A 22,741-nucleotide genomic window follows, 5' to 3' on the forward strand; every position below is an offset into this window, starting at 1 on the left:
ATATATATATATTAGTTAGATTCACCCAAACATATGAGGCACAGAAACATGTAGCACTCTACCTCCTTTAAATTAAAGTATTTTGGAAAAACAGAGATTTTCAACTATTCCAGACAGTAACAAGAGATAGAATCTCTTGATTGACATCTTGATTCAATAACTTGATACTCACATCAATCACTTCCCTTTTTTCTTCTTTTCTTCTTTCCTTCTTTTTTAAAATTACAGCACTGCAGGAAGTCAGTGGCACTGCACTGAGTGTCAAGAGGATCAGGAACTCAAATCTCAATTGTGCTACTTACTTCTTGTATGATCTTTAGCAAGGTGGAAAGTTCTTCATCATTCTGGGCTTTTTCCTTTTTCTCTAGGACAGTTTCTTTGTTTATAAAAATAATGTGTTGGGATAAGTAATCTTTTAAGTTTACTTCCGAATCTAAATTTATGTTTTGAATAGTCCTACTGCCCTCACAAGGATGGTATCAAGACAGAACAACAAAACTACAAAATTTTGAAATAAAGAAAGACCCTAAAGATAAAGTTCTTCTTTCTGTAAGTGATAAACACAGAAAGGTTAAAAATTATATGGGTGGATGACAAAGTAAAGGCAGGGACTTGTCTGAGCTCTCCCCTACACACTTCCAAATAACTTCAAATAATGATTCCAAATTCTAGAGCTGCAGAACCCACAAAAAGACAAAGTGAAATAATTTTCCAGCCCAAGACCACTTAGAAGATTAACAAGAAAGGTCTGAGAGGAGTAAGGAGTGAGAGAGTACAATCCAATACATACACAAACAAACAGGGTCCTATCAAACCACAATTAGGTCTCGGGGTGACTAAGTCAGTGGCAGCAGAGGTGGCTTCCAGACCTCTCAGCCCATAAATGGTAAAGGGATAAGATGATGAACCTAAAAGAGATTAACAGGGATCCCTTTGCTGGCACCAAGAACAGGACTCTATTGCATTGCCTATGCTTGAATCTGGATCACAGCCCAGGGTTTTAGTCCCAGGGTAAGAAAGAGCACTAGCACAACAGAGCTTGAGGCCTCATGAGCAGGGACCCTCATCACATTTACAGTTGAAAAGAATGCTTCTGGTTACTCACAAATGAATACATAATACAGGAGAGTAGTAAACACTCTTCTCCTTAGGATCATATACCTTGAAAGAATTGAAAACTTACAGATTCCCAGAATAACCCCTGAAAATGGCTGCACAGAAAACTGAAGCTTAGAGCAATGCTCTCTCCACTTGGGAAGTAGAGCCCCACTTTAGTATACAGTTAAAAGTCAAGAAATAGGTTGGAAAAAGAGAAAACCATAGAAAAGTTACTATGGTAACAAGAAATATTAAAACACACAAAATGGAAAACAAATTCAAAATTCCTGCATCCAAAGCCTCAAAGAAAAATATGAATTGATCTCAAGCCATAGATAAACTCAAAATGGATTTTTTTAAATCAAGTAAGAGAGGCAGAGGGAAAATTGGGAAGAGAAATGAAAGTGATACAAGAAAATCATTTTTAAAAGAGTCAACAGTTTGGTAAAGGAGACACAAAATAATACAAAGAAAATAACATCTTAAAAAACAGAATAGGCCAAATGGTAAAAGAAGCACAAAAATCCAATGAAGTGAATGCCTTGAAAAGTAGAAATGGCCAAATGAGGAGGTACAAAAACTCATGGAAGAAAATAATTTCTTAAAAGTTAGAAGTGTGATACATAAAGGTAATGAAATATTATTGTTGTATAAAAAATGATGAACAAACTGATTATAAAAAGGCCTGGAAAGATTTACATGAACTGATGATGAGCAAAACAAGTAGAATCAGAAATACACTGTACACAATAACAGCAAGAATGTACATGATCAATTATGAAAGACTTAGTTCTTAGAGGTTCAGTGAACTGAAGCAATCTCAATAGATTTTGGACAGAAAAAATGCCATCTGCATGCATAAAAAGATCTAAGACGACTGAATGTAAATCAATATGACTGATTTACTTCCTTTTTTCTGTTTTTTTTTTTTTAACCTCTCCCATGGTTTTTCCCTTTTGCTCTGATTTTTCTCTCTCAACATGATTCCTAAAGCAATGTATATTTAAAATATATAAACTTACAACTAAAAAATACCAACCTGTCATTTAAAAAAAAAAAGTTAGAAGTGGGCAAGTGGAAACTAATAATTTTATAAGATACCAAGAAACAAACAAAATCAAAAGAATGAAAAATATAGAAAAAAAAAATGTGAGATATCTCAATGGGAACAAAACAAGACCTGGAAACAGATTCAGAAGAGATAATTTAAGAATTATTGAACTATCTGAGTCAGGATCAAAAAAGGAGTCTAAAATCATCTTTCAAGAAAAAAATCAAGGAAAACTTCTTTATTATTCTAGAACCAGTGGGTAAAATAGGAATCTAAAGAATCGACTGAGATAATAACATCCTGAAAGAGATCTCAAAAAAAAAAAAAAAAAAAAAAAAAAAGAGTCATTCCCCAATTGATATCTCAATGGGAACAAAACAATACCTGGAAACAGATTCAGAAGAGATAATTTAAGAATTATTGAACTATCTGAGAGTCAGGATCAAAAAAGGAGTCTAAAATCATCTTTCAAGAAAAAAATCAAGGGAAAACTTTATTATTCTAGAACCAGTGGGTAAAATAGAAATCAAAAGAATCTACTTAGATCAATCACATCCTGAAAGAGATCTCAAAAAAAAAAAAAAAAATGAGTCATTCCCCAATTGATAAATGATCAAAAGATCTGATCTATGTCCACAGGGTTATATCTTTTGACATAACAATATCACTACTAAGCATGAATGCCAAAAAAAAAAAAAAAAGAACATATATATATATAAATATATATACAATATTTATAGCAAATCTCTAAGCAAAAAATTAGAAATTAAAGGGATGTCAAACAATTAGGAAATGTTTGAATAAAGATGTATAATAACAACAATATTGTTCAAAGAAAAATTCTGAATGACTTATATATTCTCAGTAATACAAAGATCTAAGACAATTCCAAAAGACTAATGATGAAGTTTGTTATTCACCTCTAGAAAAAGAACTAATATTATTTGACCACAAACAGAAACATTATTTTTTACTTTCTATTTTTTTTTATCCAAGTCTTCTTATGCAAAATGACTAATATAGAAATGTTTTATATAACTGCATATGCATAACCTATATCTCAGGGAAGAAGGAGGGAAAGGAAGGGGGAAGGGAAGGAGAAGAAGGGAAATACAATTTGCAACTCAAAACTTTAAATAAAAATGTTTAAACTTTTAATTAAAAAAAAGAAATAATGAGAAGCAAAGAGGGAATAACATATACTGAGTATACTAAGTACAGAAATCTATCTTACCCTCCAGGAAAGTAAGAGGAAAAGGGTATAAGAGAATTGGGAGATGGGGGGAAGGGAGGAAAGAAAGTGAGAGAAGGGAGAGCAGATTGTGGGAAGAGTAGTCAAAAGTAAAACACTTTTGATGAGAGACAGGGAGAAAAGAATATAGAATAATGGGAAGGAAAGATAGACTGAAAGGAAATATAGTTAAGCAATTAACTGTGGAAAAAAAAAATTTTTGAAGCAACTTTCCCTGATTTTAAAGTCCTCATTTCTCAAACATATAGAGAACTGAGACAAATTTAGAAAAATAAGAGCTATAAAAAGTTATCAAACTGTGCATACCCTTTGATCCAGCAGTGTTTCTACTGGGCTTATACCCCAAAGAGATACTAAAGAAAGAAAAGGGACCTGTATGTGCCAAAATGTTTGTGGCAGCCCTGTTTGTAGTGGCTAGAAGCTGGAAAATGAAAGTATGTCCATCAATTGGAGAATGGTTGAGTAAATTGTGGTATGTGAATGTTATGGAATATTATTGTTCTGTAAGGAATGACCAGCAGGATGAATACAGAGAGGACTAGCGAGACTTACATGAACTGATGCTGAGTGAAATGAGCAGAACTAGGAGATCATTATATACCTCAACAACGATACTGTCTGAGGATGTATTCTGATGGAAGTGGATCTCTTCGATAAAGAGAGCCTTAATTGATCAAAGATGGATAGAAGCAGCTACACCCAGAGAAAGAACACTGGGAAATGAATATAAACTGCTTGCATTTTTGTTTTTCCTCCCGGGTTATTTATACCTTCTGAATTCAATTCTCCCTGTGCAACAAGAAAACTGTTGGGTTCTGCACACATATATTGTATCCAGGATATACTGTAACCTATTCAACATGTAAAGGACTGCTTGCCATCTAGGGGAAGGGGTGGAGGGAGGGAGGGGAAAAATCGGAACAGAAATGAATGCAAGGGATAATGCTGTAAAAAATTACCCTGGCATGTGTTCTATCAATAAAAAGATATTTAAAAAAAAGAAAGAAAAATAAGAGCTATTCCCCAATTGATAAATCATCAAAAAACAAGAATAGTTTCCAGATAAAAATCAAAGCTATAACCATATGAAAAAAAAATACTCTAACTGGATGAAGATTGGAGAAACGCACATTAAAACAATTGTGAAGTACTACTTTATCCTATTAGATTGGTCAATAGGAAAGAAAAGGAAAATGACAAATATGATGGAGAAAATGTGGGGAAAATGAGACATGCACAGTTAATGGAATTATAAAATGATTCAATCATTCTGTAGTACAATTTGGAATTATGTCCAAAAGGCTAAAAAAATCATGCATTACCTTTTGACCCCGTGATACCACTACTAGGTCTATATTCCAAAAGCAATATTTTTAAAAAGGAATATATACAAAGATATTTATAGCAGCTCTTTTCTGGGGACAAAGTATTGGAAATCAAGGAGATGCTCATCAATTGAGGAATGGCTGAATAAACTGTGGTTATGAATTTATGATACAATACTATTGTGCAATTAAAAGAAATGAGAAGGATGCTCTCAGAAAAACCTGGAAAGACTTCCATGAGCTGACACAAAGTGAAATGTACTGTACACAAAATGACAGCAATATTCTAAAATAATCACCTGTGAATGAGTTAACTATTCACAGAAATACAATGATCCAAGACAACTGTGAAGGACTTAAATGAAAAATGCTATTCATACCCAGAGAAAAAATTAATAGTGTCTGAATACAGATTGAGCACATTTTTAAAATTTTCTTTTTGAAGTTTTCTTTTGGTCTATCTTTTCTCTCACAACATGACTATTATGGAAATGTTTTGCAAGGTTACACATGCGTAATCCATATAGAATTGCTTGCCTTTTCAAGAAGGTGGGGGGAAAGGGAGAGAAGGGAGACACACCATTTGAAACTCAATGTTTTTTAAAATGAATGTTAAAAATGTTTGCACAGGTTTTTACACGGGGAAAAATAAATTTATTTATATAAATATATATACTAAATAATTATACAAATACTTATTTAGTATAAGTATTTTATTTTCCCCATGTAAAAACATGTGCAATGTAATTTTCTTTTTAAAAAAGAAATGATGAACAGGATGCTCTCAGAAAAACATTGAAAGACTGTTAAGAATTGATGCAAAGTGAAATGAGAACCAAGAACAGAACACAGTAAGAACAATGTTTTATGATGATCTGCTAGATATCACTCTTAGCTATTCTCAGCAATACAATCATACAACTCTGTAGGATTTGTGATAAAAAGTGCTGTCCATCTCCAGAGAAAGAATTGTTGGAGCCTGAATGCAGATTAAATATACTTTTTCTTTATTTTTCTTTTGGTATTTTTGTCTGTTTTCTTCCATGGATTGATTTACATGGAAATATGTTTTGCATGACTACACAAGCATAACTTTTCTCAATTTGCTTGTCTTCTCAATGAAGGGAGGCAAGACAGTTTAAGAATTTGGAATTCAAAATTAAATAAAAAGAATGTTAAAGCTATTTTTACATGTAATTGGGAAAAAATAAAATATTAAATATATGAGAAAAAATTATAATAGTGGAAATACACTTTGAGAAAGAAAAAAGGATTCCATAAGGATAAGGTGGCAGTTATTACTGCTATGTTAAAGAAGGTAAATTAATGCTTTATGAATTACACTTGCCCATTGTCACAGAGTCAGTGTCAGAGCTGGAAAACCATATGGAACGTGGAAACATACTTCAAGACAAAAAATAAGATTTCTTTGAAATGTACAACAGTTGAAATAATATGAGAACTTAGAACCAGGAAACTTGGTATGAGATCCAGCTTAATCATGAGCTAGATTTGTAATCTAACATACAACTTTTAAGTACTCTATGACTCATTTTCTTTATTTGTATAATAAAAATATTGGTATAAATGATATGTAATCTACTCCTAGTTGACACAACCTATAATTCAATAATTTAACCAAGAAATTGCAGATTATTTTAAACAAAAATATAAATGTCACACAATATAGAATTTGCTAACATTGATCTTACACAAAAACCAATAATTTTGCATTTTCAAATAAAAAGCTCATTTTCAAACCTTACAGCTGATATTATTATTACCATCATTATCATTATTACTGCTGCAGTGATTGTTCTAATTATTCTGGTTTCTTCTAGCTTGTTTGTGAAAGCCTGTCTTTTGTATTGCAAAAATTTAGAATTAATATTCTAACAATGTTCCTTGTAATCATTTACCAGATAAGAATTTTCATTTCCAGAAGATTTTCTAGACGTCAACACTACCTCAACTGAAATCTTATCATGATAACTTCCTCAGGGTCTAGGACCTCCTCAGCCTGGAACATCCATCAAAATCTTGTAGCTCTGTCACAGTGGGATATCTGTACATCATGCTCATACTTTTCTCCTATTGATGAATTCATCAAGAAGCCTCCATTTTGATGAAGTATCCAGGCTAGTCATTCTTCTCTTAGCAATAGATTATGACTTTCCAGATTTCAATATCATGTTCTACACAGATCCACGCCTACATGTCCTATGTTCAAACCTAGCCCCGTCCCCAATTTTTCAGTTTTCTTTAGTTTTGTGTCCCCCATAGACATGTTATGTTATGTTATGTTATGTTATGTTATGTTATGTTATGTTATGTTATGTTATGTCATGTTATGTTATGTTATGTGAACATAAATCCCTTGAGGGAAAAAATTGTCTTCCTTTTTGTTTGTATTTGTAAAGTGTCTGGCATAGAAGTTCAATTAATATCTTGTGCCTTGCAATGCCTTGCCTTTCCCAAAGAAAGCAGGACCAAATCCTTTCATGAATGTTTTTACTATTGTTCCTTTTAGAATAAGTATCAGGAAAAGACACAAATGAGATTATATCTATGTCATAAAATCTTACTTTTAAAATCTTATCTTACTCTTAAAATGAGAGTTAGAAATTTCTTGAGTCTGAGTTTTCTGTTTAGGAAAGAGATTTTTTTTTAACAAAATTATTAAAATAATGTTTCTGAAGACTTTTGAGCTAAAATGTAGAATACAGATTTTCTTATACAGTGCTTTTTTATAGCTTGAGATGTTTTTAGATGTGTGTGATAACCTAAAGAAGTAAATCCTCAGCAGATTCTCAAAACAAAGTAAGCCAGAACCAATGAAGTACTTTCTGACATGACTTCAGGAAACTTATTATTGTGACAAGTTAGAAGTTGGACCTTCTAACACTGCCATCATGATTGGGTTTTTCTAAGAGCATAAAAGGCAAAAAAAAAAAAAAAAAAAAAGAGGTGTGACCATGGACAGAACTTGCCATTACAGTTTAGTGGCTTAGGAAAGCATCTAGTTGCTTGACCTAACTACAATCCACTCTCTCCAATCACCATCATCTTTTTTCTACCTCCAGGCCTTTGCACCACCAAGTCTCCTCAGATGGTAACTTCTGCTAAATCCTACAATAATACAGAATCCTTCAGTATAGCTATAATAACTGAAATTATAAACATTAAAGCTATTTTTAGATGCCAAAATAATAATCCAGTGAACCTGATAATCTAGGCAATTCACAGATATCAACATAAAGAAACCTTCTAGGAGTTTACACAGAATAGACTATTAACTCCTTGAAAGCAAGAATCATATCTCATTTATCTTTGGATCTTTCCCACAGACTAACTAGATAGATACCTTGGTGTTTTAATATTTAATGAGGATCTCTTTCCTACCAAGGTGCTATCACAGAATCATAAATCATAAAGAAAAGAGCTAGAAGACTTAGATACCCATGGAGGTTATATGACCTGCCCAAGATCAGATAGTTATGTGGCAGAAGCAAGATTTAAATTCAGATTCCTAACTCCAAATCTAAAGATCTTTCCACTATACTGCACTGCCTCCCTAATCATGACTCTTCATCTCCCTCCTCTCTGAGAAGTGAATAAAGCTTCAAAGCCCAAAATCAATATACTGGGAATTCAGGGAGAATTAGAAGCTTTGCATAGTTTCAAAAAGAAAAAAAATCAACTAGAAAGGTTTTGGCTATAAGGCAGGGGGCACAGACAGGAGATAGGGAGGAAGAAGAGTAGGCTTACCAAAGGCTACCCTTAAAATATATATGTGTGTGTATATATATGTATATGTGTGTGTGTATGTATATGTGTATATATATATATATATATATATGTGTGTATATATATATATATATATATATATATATATATAGCTTCTACAACATGAAACAATATCACTAATAGCCTTCATTGCATTCTCAACTTCTGATACATGATTATGCTGTTCTTTAAAAAATGGAGAAATGAAATAACATGCAACCGCAAACGTAACCAAACAAAATAAGTTCTCTGATTTAAAATTCTAAATTCTTAACTTTGATCAAATCTGGTCAAAATTGAATTATGAACATTAATAATGATAACTAGCTACACAGCTTTTAATTCTGCACTGATAGTTTACATACTTTCTAGGTGGAGCAGATATCCCCAAAATAACAAATATGTTTTCACTTAAACTTTTTCCTTGCTTCAATCTTATATTCACACTAAGACTAATGGCACACATCTGGCCACCCTTTCTGGCACTGATGGTATCATCATTCCTACCACCAGTGCCCACTCCTTTCCACAGCCAGCCACATTGCTGCCCAGTGACTGGTCATGATGGTATAATCAAATTATTTCTTGTTCCCTTTGTAACTTCCAGTCTCTCCATCCATCATCCCATAACCTCTCCCAACTGTCATGCTTATCACCCAAACAATATTCCTGTACCTGTTATCTACTGACCTCCAATCAGGACCCTTCCCTTTTTTCCCCAGGGAAGCTTGGTGCCTGGCTCAATCTTTCCCCTTCAATTCCTAACTTTATCCTGATAGATTCCAACACCTTCAGTGCCTCCACTTCTTTTTCCATTTCACTATGTAAATTCTCTAGTCTGGCTTCCATCATCATCATACACCTGAAACTACTTTCTGTCAAGTTACCAGTGATCTCTTAATTGCTAAATATAGTGACCTTTCTTCCATCCTCTCTCTAGACTATCTATAGACTGACACACTGTCAACCACACTGTTCTCCTTGATGCTCTCTCCTCTCTAGGTATTATTCCTGCTGACCTTCATCCAGATCACACCAACTATATCCCTCTTCTCTTCTATGCTCAAAGTTCCCAAACTTTGCATTATTAAACACACAAGAATACTTGACATCTACCTACTAGCTCAGGATACTACTACTAGCTCACAGTTTCAGGTTGTGCCACATGCTGTTCTTCAATGTTTGAAATTTTCTTGTTTACTTGTACTTTCAATAATTCCTTTTGCAATGCTAAGTTTTCAGTAATTGCTATGATAAAAGGCACATATATCTAGTAAGTAACTGAGGTGTTAGGTTTTTTTTAAGAATGACAATTTTTTTTTCTTTCAAACTGGGTTTTTTTTTCAAACAGCTACCAAGATGTTAGAACATAAATGTGTTGAGGATTTGGAACCAACTGCTTAATAAACAAAACTATTAGGTATCTCTTTTGGTTTAGGAGCACTATAAAGAAGTATTGAAACTCTAAAAGTTCAACGAATCAATATAGCTTGGGAACTCTGTGCTAAACTATTTCATTTCATGAACTTATTGGTTCCTCTGGATACAATTATCATCTCTAGGAAAATGATTCTTAGATTTATCCAACCCTCACCTCTCTGTTGATATCTCCAAATGCCTATTAGACATCTCAAACTGGATGTTTTGCATACATCTTAAACATTTCCAAAAGTGAACTCACTATCTCTTGCGCAAACTTTCCCCTTCTTCACAACTTCCCCTTTGCTATCAAAACCACCATCATTCTCCCAATCACCTTTGGCTTACAATCTAGGTATTATCCCTGACTCCTCTCACCCTCCCCACCTCCATCTCATCTCTTGCCAACTCCTGTAAACTCTATCTCTGTAACTTCTTTCCTCTGCCACCATTACTACTTTAGTCCAGGCCCTCTCATCTCCTCAGGCCTGAATAACTGAACTTGTCTTCTAACTATATACTCTCTGGCTCAAGACTCACACCCCACTCTACTCAGCAATCAAATTAAAAATATAACTATATCAGTGCCTTATTCAAAAAACTCCAGTCTGTCCCTATTACCTCCAGAATCAATATAAAAGCCTTTGTCTTGTTTTTGAAAGCTCTTCTTAACCTGGCTTGTTCCTATCCCTCCAGTACTTTGATACCTGACTTCCCTCCAGGGACACTGGCTTCCTTGCTATTCTTGGACAAGACAGTCTATGTTCTGATTGAATTTTCAATGGCTGTCCCCATTTCCAGAATTCCCTCTTTCCTTATCTTTAATTCCTTGTTTTCCTAATTTCTTCAAGTCTCACCTAAGTGTCTGTCTTCTGAAACAAGTCTTCCTAGTCCTCCTTAATGCTAATTTCTTCCCTTTGTGACAGTTATATATAGGGATGTGTGTGTCTATGTGTATACATATATAGACTATACATATTTAATTGCATGTTTCCCCATTAGACTGTTAGGTCCATGGAGGAAGGGACTATTTTTGGCTTTCCTTAATCCCAAAACCTAATATGGTACCTGGCCCATATATTATACTTGATAAAATTGCCTGTGGACTTGATTTGATGACATATATTATTTCACAATAACCTGTAAGATATATATTATTTCATTCATTTAGTAGATGAAGAAACTAAGATGCAGAGTAATTAACTGACTATCCCAATTTTTCAGGGCTAGTAAATATCAGACATAGAATATGAAGCCCAGTCTTCCTGACTCCACATGGTTATGTCACTACTATATATAACTGCCCCTTTTTGAGTAATTAAAAAAAAAAAGAATTCTGAATTGTTAGTAGTTTGAAATTAAGACTCAATTCCTAGATGAATCAATTAACCAATAAGTACATTACACCAATTAACAACAAGCACCTACTATGAACCAGGCACTGTGTTAGGTACTGAGGATACAAAGCCAAAAATGAAATGGTTGATTGAATTAATTAAGTTGAATGTGATAGTTATATGATTTATTTTTTGTAGTTTTGTTTTCTGCAAGGCAATTGGAGTTAAGTGACTTGCCCTGGTTATGAAGCTAGTAAGTGCTAAGTATTTGAGGCCACACTGAACTTAGGTCCTCCTGACTCTAGGGCCAGTACTCTATCCACTGCATCAGCTAGCCGCTATGTTAATTCTTAATTTGCCTCTCAAAGAAAGATCTATTCTGAAGAAAATATATTTGTCTTTTTCTATGACCTCCTCGTTATAGATTTCATCATTTTAAAATTATTATATAGACATTGACAATGAATAAAATTGTTAATGCTATAATCCTGATGTTCTGTAAATAATCATCGTTAATACTTGTAGAAATAACTAAGTATAAGGTATACCAGACTTGTTTTAACAGTTTAAACCCACAACTGTTATTCATTTACTGATTCCACAGATGATGCATGAATAACCTCAAAAAGTATAGTATTATTTCTATTAAATTTTCATTAAAATTTTTATAAATATATGGAAAGGTTTTCTTTTAACACAGATTAATTTCTTTGATCAATAAATTCAGTCTCTTATTTTCATAATTAAAAGTTTGCTATAAACAATTTGACTCTACTCAGTTGTTCAATTTATGACTCAGAATCTTTAATGCAGGAATTCTCAACACTTTTTCATATTACAAATCTCTTTGGCAGTCTGGTAAGACCTAAAAACTCCTCAAACTGACATTTTTTAATGGATGAAATATACAGTATTACAAAGGACACCAGTTATAATAAAATGTAATTATCAGGATTTTTTTTTAAGTTCGTGGATGGCAGTTAAGGATTTCTGCGTTAAAGAATTATCTGACAAAGTACAGTCATAACATAAATTCATTTCACAAGATGTACCTTTAGAATTATAATTACTCACCTAAACAAGCTTGTACAGATTTAAGATGAAGATGCCACATGTGAAGAATAGAATAATTATTACTGTCTTTTTCAATTACTACAAGAAAGAACTTTTCCGAAAAAGGTGGTGGACGATATCCTATCAGCAAAGTAAAGAGATGCTTCATTAGTATGCTTTCAAAATTTAAAAAATAAATACCAGTGACATACCTAAGAGGACAATGAATGGGCCTTTAAAAATGAACTGATGTAATCTCATGAAAGAATAATATTTGTTGACATAACTTTTTATTTCACTAAATCTCAAAAAATTAAAGTCTTTTTCAAAAAGAATGATTATCTGAGCAGGACGAGGAGATCATTATTTACTTCAATAACAATATTATATGATGATCAATTCTGACGGACATGGCCCTCTTCAACAACAAGATGAACCAAATCAGTTCCAATACAGCAGTAATAAACTGAACCAGCTACACCCAGCGAAAGAAGTCTGGGAGATGACCATGAGATGATTACATAGAATTCCTAATCCCTCTATTTTTGTCCGCCTGCATTTTTGATTTCCTTCACAGACTAATTGTACACTATTTCAAAGTCTGATTCTTTTTGTACAGCAAAATAACTGTTTGGACATGTATAAATATATTGTATTTAACTTATACTTCAACATATTTAACATGTATTGGTCAACCTGCCATCTGGGGGAAGGAGGAGAAAAGTTGGAACAAAAGATTTTGCAATTGTCAATGCTGAAAAAATATCCATGCATACATATTTTGTAAATAAAAAGCTATAATATAATAAAAAAAAAATTTTAAAGAATGATTATCAAATAGGAAGGTGAATAAAAAACCTTGGTCTAAATCTTGGCCAAGTACATCTGACATGAGATAAAATATCATTCAAATTAATAAATCCATAAACACCTCTGAAGTACCTATTTATTATGTGCAAGGTACCATATTAGGCACAAAGGATACAAAGATGAAAAACAATATATAGTCTCTTAAGAATACAATAGGGTCAGAAATTAATAAGATTAATAAAACAAAGAATGTGATGGGAACAAGTGAAACCTAGTCTAGAAAATCTGAAGAGGCATAAATCAGAGAAGTCTCTATGGAGGAGATGATACTGAAGATGAGGCTCAAAAAAATCTTAATAAGAAATGATGGGAAGGGAGTGTGTCAATGACAAATTAAGGAATGTACATGCTAGGCTGTGAGAATAAAGAGAATCAGGAGATAGCTAGATTGACGAACAGGTAGAAATCAACTCTGCCTATAATGGAAAAATTTATAAAGAGGAATAATGTGAAATAAGCCTTAGGAAAACTAGGACCATATATTTAGAGCAGGAAAGGACCTTAGAGACCCTGATGTCCAATCCTCTCAGTGAGGAAATTGAGGCAAAGGAAGATAAAAGTGTCTGAGACATGATTTGAAACCCATTTCCTTTCTGAGTCCAGAGTCTAGCTTTTTAATAACTGTTACTCCATGTTATCTCCCATAAGAATGAAGCCTATAAAATCCTTAAACACCAGGTTGAATCCACATTTTATCTAAAATGCACTTCCACTGAAGTCTTTGGAGAATGAAAAAAGTCAAACCTGCTATTAGGAAAGATTATTCTAGTAGACAGGTAAGGGAAGAATTAGAATGGAAAGAAGCTAGAGACAACATAACAAATAGGCTTTCAGAATAGTTCAGTGAGTGAAATAAAGCCACAAATGTGAAAAAGATTTAAAATGTAAAAACTGAGAAGACCTCCACAAAATGAGGATAATACTTATATTATTAGCCTCAGAGTAGATTTCCTAGTATTGCGTAACTCCTAAAGTACTATACAAATGAAAACAATTGTCATCTGGGGCAAAGACAATACCATTTTTCATCTTTGTATACAAATACCTCACACATACATACACTAAATAAATGTTGCTATATTAAAATGAACAAACCCAAAGCAAAAACCTAAAAACTTAAGAGGGAGACAAGATGTGGGAACTTTTGTCTTTTTAAGTAATAGTCTCTCCACAACTCCATGCTTTATTTTATTTTATTTTGTAAAATTTATTTGTTACTTTATTTCAAAAAAGTTTGTTTTTAATTTTATTTTATTCTATTTTTATTTTATTTTTACTTCAAAAAATATTATTTTCCTTGATAGAGGGGCAATACTGGTACAAATCTAATTATTGGCCAAGATTAAAGTCATCTTAACCAAATTGTTTAGCACATGTGTCAAATTACTGGAGATTTCTAGTCTTTTATGAAGGCCATATATATAGTTAACTTCTTTTTCAAAATGAAATTTATTCACATTTATCTATCTCACACTTTAAACTTCTCCCTCTCATACCTTACACCTCTCACTCACATCTCATACCGCACAAAAAATAAATAAATTTATTTGAAGGTACCTTGAGATGGTTGGAAAAATATCTCTGTTTCCTTCTGCTCTGTTTCCATCTTAAGTGGTTTATATCCTATAATGAAATCTTCTTGAAAAACATGAAGTAACTGTGTATTTGAGCCACACTATGAGTACCAAAAAGAAAGGAAAAGTTAATATTTTTGTACTTTATACCTATCTTTCCTTCTCTGCAAAAACACTCACACACACACACACACACACACACACACACACACACACACACAAGACACAGGCTTTCTACTGACTAGGGATAAAATAAGACTTTAGATATCAAATCATCTCTTACTTTGAAAGGAAAATTCTATATATATTGAAAAGTTTGACAAATTTCTCAATCAGGAGGGAAAAAAAGCTGTATCTCAAAAATGTCAGGCTAAATGCAACCTAAGAGTTTAAAGATTTCTAAGACAGAGAGACAGGGCAGCACATCATTTCCTTTAGAAGTAAAGACCTATTTCTGATATCTCTCAATTACTGACCATATTGTAAGCAGTCCTTGGCAATTCAAGAATCATTAATTAAGGTCTATAGTGATCCTGAGAGAGCTAAACATCTCCTGTTGCACTGTCCACTTTGCTAATTAAATATAGTGCTTTTGTTCAGGGATAGTTAATAAATAGTTCAATACTAGATTTCAATTTTCTTCATGAAGAGCCTCCTAACTTGCTGATTTGTTAAACATAAACTAAAAGGATCAAGAACTTTGTTTTCTAGAATCTCTCAAAGGATTTAGGAAATATTGAACCCCTTTGGTTCTACTAAAAAGATACTGAGGCCAAAGCTAGCCCAACTTATGACTAGACTAAAGGGAAAGCAGTTCTGTGTACCTGTTTCTGCACTTCCACTCAGCTGAGAAGAGATAATGAAATAAGAGCCTTTTTTGACCTTTTTGAATATTAGCAATTTGAGACTCAATGCCTCCAGTCCCATTTAGTTCCAGGTCATGAGTTCTGTTGACACAGTTTCCTTCATCTTATAGGAAAAAATGGCTATATATGTCTAAGGTACCTTAGTCAAATGATGAGGCACAGCAGTGCTTGGCTGAAGAAGAAGTAAAAGAACCAAGATCCTAATGGTTTTGTTTTTTATTTGAAGGAGAGAAATTGTTTTTTGGTTTTACACAAAATGTTCTCTACTCCCTTGCCAAATAAGTATTTCTAATTTGGGAAATCATTGCATCGGTCTTGACTTAAGAATTCAGATTCTAGTTCTGCCATTTACTACTAACTCTGTGATCTTGGAAAAATCACTTAATCTCTGGATCTCATCTTTCTTATTTGTAAAATGAAGGAGTTAAATCAGGTCCCTTTCCAGCACTTACTTTCTAGACAAAGTTAAATATGGCATCTAGGATCTCCAGTCATCTCCATATTTCTAACTTGGAGTACAAAGCATTTCTTGTGACTCAGATGAGGATCCTATTTGTTACTTCTTGAGCTAGGTTTAGAAGGATCTTTGGGTTATTCTTTCAAAGGTAGAAAGAAGGCCTGCATAGCTCTCCACCACTGACTGCTACACATGCACAATCAGTTCCCTTTGGTTGCTTCACTGCAAAGAACCTGATGGGATTTCTAGTCACAAATGTAATTACTTGATGACTAAGTCTTAAACTATAGGCCTAAAAGCTTCAGAAGTCTTATAAGACCTCATGCTCTGCTCTCAGGTAGGCTAAGAAAAGTAAAAGATGCTTGGCCTAGGCACAATTTATATAGCACACCAAAGATCAGTTTGCCAGGGGAACAGTGAACTCCATTTGGTGGTGGATCTTTTAAGAATGAGGAGACAAAAGGCATCTTGTGAAGTAAAAGAACCAATGACTGTCAAGGATCATCCATAAAATGTGTCAAGGAAGAAAATGGTAATCTACTCCATATTAAGTACAAATCTGAAAAACTCTTTTGTGTTTCAGGTTCTCTGATTTTGAGTTGTTCCTCCCAAAATGATGGATTGCTATTCTCCAACAGAAAGATGTGGGAATATATCCTGAGGCATCTGAGATAATGGATTAAGTTAACCAAGAATGCTGAAATATCTCTAAATCTTGAAAGTCTGCATAAGGTGAAGAAGAATAAAGGTGTTCTTTTCAGCACCAAGTATATCAATATTTCCCTAACTTTGTCAAATTTCCCCCAAATTCAGAGAATGTGCAGATGAGGCCTTGGATTTTAGCAGGGCTACATCTAGGATGGAAAGATCTATCTTCATAAGGTTACTCTTCCCTAGAACATTTGGTGGAGGATATCTTTATGGACTTTAACCTGACATTCAAACTCTGTTTACAAGTATAGGATCCCCTGAGCTAAGCCTACAGTTATAGGAGACAAATGAGACATTTATGCCCTGACAATATGCATAGGAATTTTTTACTTTGTGACTTAAAAAAAAAAAGGTGTGAGATATTATTTCTTCCATTGAACTCACCCAACCCTTTTTGAGAGGACAGCAAGATTGTTGGTGACAAAAAGGAGGGGTTACTAGCTGGCAAAAGTTGGGAAACAAGAAAGTCATCTCTTTTTTCACCCTTTACTTCACCCGAATTCCAATACAAACAAGAATAGTTCTTTAAGAGCAGAATAAAAAGAATTCTCAGGGCAGCAAGGTGGCACAGTAGATAGAGCATCAGCCCTTTAGGGAGGAGGATCTGAGTTCAAATCTGGTCTCAGACACGGAACCCTTCCTAACTGTGTGACTCTGGGCAAGTTACTTAACCCCAATTGCCCCAGGGGGGAAAAAAAGAATTCTCTTGTAATCATCATTGATACTACCCTGATATTACAGACAGATAACTAGAGACTTCAGTGGGTAAAGTGCTGGGCCTAGAGTTAGGAAAACTTAAATCCAGCCCCAGAAATTGGGAAAATCACGTAAGCTCTAATTGCCTCAGTTTCCTTATCTATAAAATGGAGGTAACAATCATATCAATCTTGCAGGGTTGTAGTGAAGATTAAATGAAATAATATTGGTCAAGTAGAGTGCCTATCACATAGTAAATCCTATATAAATGATAGCTATTATTATTTTTCTATTTACTTCCTAGGATAGCTTTGAGGATCAAATGAAAAAAAAAAGAATGTCTAAAATATTTAGCATAGAAGATGCCTATATAAATACTAATTATTATTATTATATTAAGATAGGTAGATCAAGATAAATAAAATGAGGCCAAAAACTTTTTAAGATAGTGCAGTCAAGAATGTTTAAGCTAATTTAGTAGATAACAGTGATGATTCTTCCTTTTTTAGAAAATCATTCTCATATATTTCCAAAAAAAAAAAAAAGGGGGGGGGGGGTAGTAGGGATGGTAGAAGAAGGTACAAGGTACAATTAAATTTTCTAGTTCCTCCTGTGGAGTTCTGTCTGACTCGACATTTTGTAAAGGACATCCTTGTAGAAATAATAAAGGTCAATAGAAACACTAGAAAGGTAAAGGTTCTTTCCACTAAGTTGAAAATGTTCCTTAAATTAGTTTCCTTACCATAAGAAAGACTATGCAGTTTGAGTCTAAATGCAGTCTAAATGCAAAAAGATGAGGATCATAACTACTCTACTCCCAGAAGCCAATCTTCTCTACAATAAGCAATGGTCTCACAGTCCCAACCTAAGTTCCTTAATCACTCATGGATTCATAGACTATGGTGTTAACTAGACTTTGACAGGACTTGGGATAAAAGATTGCTGTGCAGGTAAAAACTCAATAATAGTTACAGAAATCATTTTTAAGTATATTTAGACCATCATTTCATTAGCATTTATTTACTTGGTTAGTTATTGCATCAAGCTCAATAATGCATCCAGGTCGAGCAGTAGACTGCTGGCTCACAATGTTAAACACTTCTCCAATAAGTTTCTGAAATGAGATGAAATTGATTAAAAGTTTATCATTATGTTATTGCTAGTGATAATCCAATTATCTTACACATAATAAGCATTTACTATCTATTCACTGAATAATAATGATGATTGTGCAAGAAAGTCACTACCCCTTAGTAACAGTAATACAATTTATAACATTCTCATTAATAGAACCAAAAAATATTTGTCTTTTTCATAATAATCATTTAATAAATCAGCAATAAGCATTATATTTTACTGTTTTAACATATAAAGCAAGAGGTATCTTCTTGGTCCCTATATTAACTTTTGTGTCACTCCTATCAGTCAACAAGCATTTATTAAGTGCTTATTATGTACCAAGCACTGTATTCCCCTCTGCACTTAGTACAGCAGACAAAGAACAAAGTAGGCAGAAAATAAATGTTTGTTGAAATGAACTGAATTATATATGAATGAGCAGAACTACTAATAAAGTATAGCTTGCCTAGTTTCAAATCCAAAAGCCATGCAAAAAGGGTTGTTTATATAAAGGGATGGAGAGGATGTCACAAGGAATGAACAAAGGCAGATTTTGGTGGTAACACAAGAAGCAATGGCTTATCATGTAAGCTCAAAGAATCTGATTTGGAACCTTGAGATCTGAGTTCAAATGACACTTTTAAGACACTTGGTATCTATATAACCCTGGGGATATTATTTTACCAGGACCAGAGACTTAAATTTCCTTATCTATAAAATAGGAATAACAATACCTATCTCACAGGATTGTTTCTAAAATATGAAGAACTAACAAAAAAGCATGATTACAGTTTGGTGAATCTTTAACAAAATAAAACAAGCTTAAAAATGATAAGAGTACTATCTGAGACATAAATCATGGATGGTACTCTGGAGAAAGAACCAATTTCCTCTGTCCTCCTGTATTTAAAATATCTATGATATTTATTTAAGTCTACATATCTACTTTGCATAAGTATCTTGAAAGAAGGAACTGTGACATTTTGTCTCACCTTTCCTTCACCGAGAAGCACAGTACACTGTAGATGAAATGAATGTTGAATAAATGTTATATTTGAATATTATTTCTTTAAATGTCCCTTGGTGCCTTTGATGGACATCGAGATAATGAATTTTGACACGTGTTTAGAAAGAACAAAGCAAGTAAAAGATAGTCATTCAAATACAGAGCAAACGAAGGAAGAATTTTAGAACATATGAATATGGAATCTACATATCAACTGTCCAGCCCCTCTCCACCAAAATAATGAAAACTTACTGAGGATTCTGGATCTGAAAGTTCATCAAGCAACTTTCTGGCATCTACAACAGCTTGATATAATCTCAATTTTTTGCCATCAGAAGCAACAAAGCAAGCACTAGCAGAATTGCAGTATGTACCTGAAAAGAAGGATTTGGAGGGTAGGGAAAAGGACATGTATATTATCAAATAGTTTCTTTTTTAATTCCTGGGATAAATATTATTGTATAACTCTTTTCAAATAATCATATCACATTTTAGATTAATATTACACAAACATAAGCAATTCTAAAACAATAAAAAAAAATAACTTGACAACATAAAGTGATTCATGAGAAACATACATTTTAAAAAACTAAATGAAATAATGAATAGTCAAAAATATATACATTTTTAAAGTTTTCCTACCTGAAATCTGTGTAATTGGTATAACATCCTTTTCATACTTAGCAACAAATAAAAAATCATTTTCTTAACTATTAAAAGAGCTTTTATTCAAAGTATTATTAAGTACAATTTTAAGTGTCATAGAAATTCCTATTTTAAACAAAAAATAGAGTTGTAACTCTTCTGAGTTATAATCCTCTTAAAACACAAATATTTTAAAATAGCACTCACCTAGACAGTAGCTGGGAATAAGAGTTGGAAGCCAAGCTACATTGGAAAAGGCAGAAGTGTGGAGAGAGTTGATTCGTGCCAATTCAGAGACTCCCCCTGTATATGACAAAGGTCCTATTGGGTCCACCCGCCACAAAATTAGCTCACTGTAGATCGCATTTGGGTCATGAAATGTACGAGTAGCTGCATTTCTAAGGGGTTCTTTAGATGAACCTTTAATATGCTTTACAGAATCCATGACTCTACTTAGTTTTGTATCTGATTCCCAAAGACAATCTGATTCAGGAGTCAGTACAGCATTATGATGAGATGATGTTAATAATAATGGCAAAACTGAATGACAAGCCAGATCATTGAGGTGAAAACGGTGACCACAGTATCTGAACTTGTGAGATACAGTTAGCACAGTAGTAAAGGCAGATTTATCAGCAAAAGTAACTGCCCATTGATTTAAAGATCCATCAACATGTTTGGAGACCATCATTACTACAGGAACTGCGATGTTTACATTCATGCTCTCATGTCTGGAGCTTGGTTGGGATTCAAGAACATCATCAGTACTCTTCTCCTGATGCCACAGGATATTAGTCACATCTTTAGCAGCATACATCATAATATTTTTGCTGAGAGAACTGGCATCCCCAGAGGGAAATGCAACAGGGATCCGAGAAGAAAATGAAACCTAAAAAAACACAATTATAACCAAGCTATAAAATTCTTTTTTAAAAAAATAATTACAAAGCCATTATAAACCAATAGATCATGTGAGGCAAAAGTCAATAAAGAGCCAACAATGAAACCTATAATTTCAGGTAACTATACTTAAATGCAGAAAATAATGGTAAAAGGGTGAACTAGAGTACCCGATGAAATAAATCGTAGGAAGCAATATCAAAATGGAGAACCAGAAATAAAAAAACAGAGGTTCAAATTCTTTTTTTTAAATGTACTAAGTATGACAAATAAGGTAAACAAATATTCTAAGAGAAAAACTTATTAGGTCCTAGAAATATTTACGTCATTCCAAAGAAATAGAACAGAATTATTTTATGGGGAGAAGAATTCAGCACAAAGTAGCACCAAAGGTACACATCATATTCAGGTTGGACAGGAGAATGATTATTGGATGGATGACAATAATCTGAACAATTCAACTCTTTATTTTGACACTGCTTTCTATTTTAAAGAGGATGATCTTTTGACTATGAAGAACAGAATAAAAAAAAAAAATAGTGATAGGAGAAGTAGAAACCCAAGATAACTAAGGAGATAGAAAATAAATAATTGCCCTCAATAAGTTCAAATCACCAAGTCCAGATGAACTACATCTTAGAGCACTATGGAAGATGTGATTGTTAAACCACTGGCAGCAAACTTTAAAAGATTTTTAAGAATGGCAAAAGTATGAAGAATAGAGAGGAAAAATGCTCTAATATTAACAAATGGGAAGTGTCACTGAGACATGTCCAGTCCAATTTCTGGCACACAGTGGGCACTTTGTTAATGCTTCCATTAGAAGCAAAATTCCAAAATACATTTTTAAAGGGATAGTTTGTGAACTCTTAAAAAGGTAAGTGATAAAGACCACTGAAATCCAACATGACTTAACCCAAAAAAATCATGCCAGACTAACCTCATTCCCTTTTTAGACAGAGTAACTAAAGTAATAGATCTGAGTAACACTAGAGGTATAATCTGATTAGATCTAGGCCAAGAAGCTAACAAAATGCTTCATGATAGCTTGCAGACAAGATGAAAGTATATAGGCTGGATGATAGTACCATTATGTAGAATCAGAATTGGCTGAAAACTTAAGACTCAAAAGAGTAACTATTAAAGCTATGACATCAATTTGAAGGGAGAATTCTAGCACAGTACTCTAGGAAATGATTCTTGGTTCTGGGTTGTTCAAAAATTCTATCCATGATCCCAATGAAGATGTAAATAGCATGTTGGTCATAAATGTATTAGACAAAACTAGGAAAGACAATTTAACACACTAGTTGAGAAAGTTAAAGATTCTGGCAAGACAGAACAATGAGATGAGGGAAAAGGGAAGAATAAGACAAAATTTAATAAACAGGCATAAATGTTTCTACATGTGAGTTTAAAAAACTAACTCCACAAGATCTGCAGATAGAATGTGACAGTCAACATTTCCTATGAAAAAGATCTGAAGGTTTTAGCAAACTATTCAATTAATCCCAGTCAACAGTGTAAAATAACAATTCATAAATTTAATACCATCTCAGATATGATCTGAAGAGAG

The 22,741-nt window shown here is 33.3% G+C and overlaps 1 protein-coding gene across 2 annotated transcripts in view; it reads right to left on the minus strand.

The window, feature by feature from the left end:
* Nucleotides 1-22,741, minus strand: part of DMXL2 (Dmx like 2) — a 154,817-nt gene that overhangs the window by 56,335 nt on the left and 75,741 nt on the right. For both annotated transcript variants that reach the window (XM_051980656.1, XM_051980658.1), the window contains exons 12-16: nucleotides 20,473-21,154; nucleotides 19,873-19,994; nucleotides 18,520-18,609; nucleotides 14,749-14,866; nucleotides 12,343-12,462 (exon numbers count right to left, since the gene is read on the minus strand). In XM_051980656.1, coding sequence (XP_051836616.1) covers nucleotides 12,343-12,462; nucleotides 14,749-14,866; nucleotides 18,520-18,609; nucleotides 19,873-19,994; nucleotides 20,473-21,154 — 1,132 coding nt within the window. The remainder of the gene's footprint in view (nucleotides 1-12,342; nucleotides 12,463-14,748; nucleotides 14,867-18,519; nucleotides 18,610-19,872; nucleotides 19,995-20,472; nucleotides 21,155-22,741) is intronic.

Source organism: Antechinus flavipes, chromosome 2 (genome assembly GCF_016432865.1).
Source record: "Antechinus flavipes isolate AdamAnt ecotype Samford, QLD, Australia chromosome 2, AdamAnt_v2, whole genome shotgun sequence".
NCBI classification, from domain to species: Eukaryota; Metazoa; Chordata; class Mammalia; order Dasyuromorphia; family Dasyuridae; genus Antechinus; species Antechinus flavipes.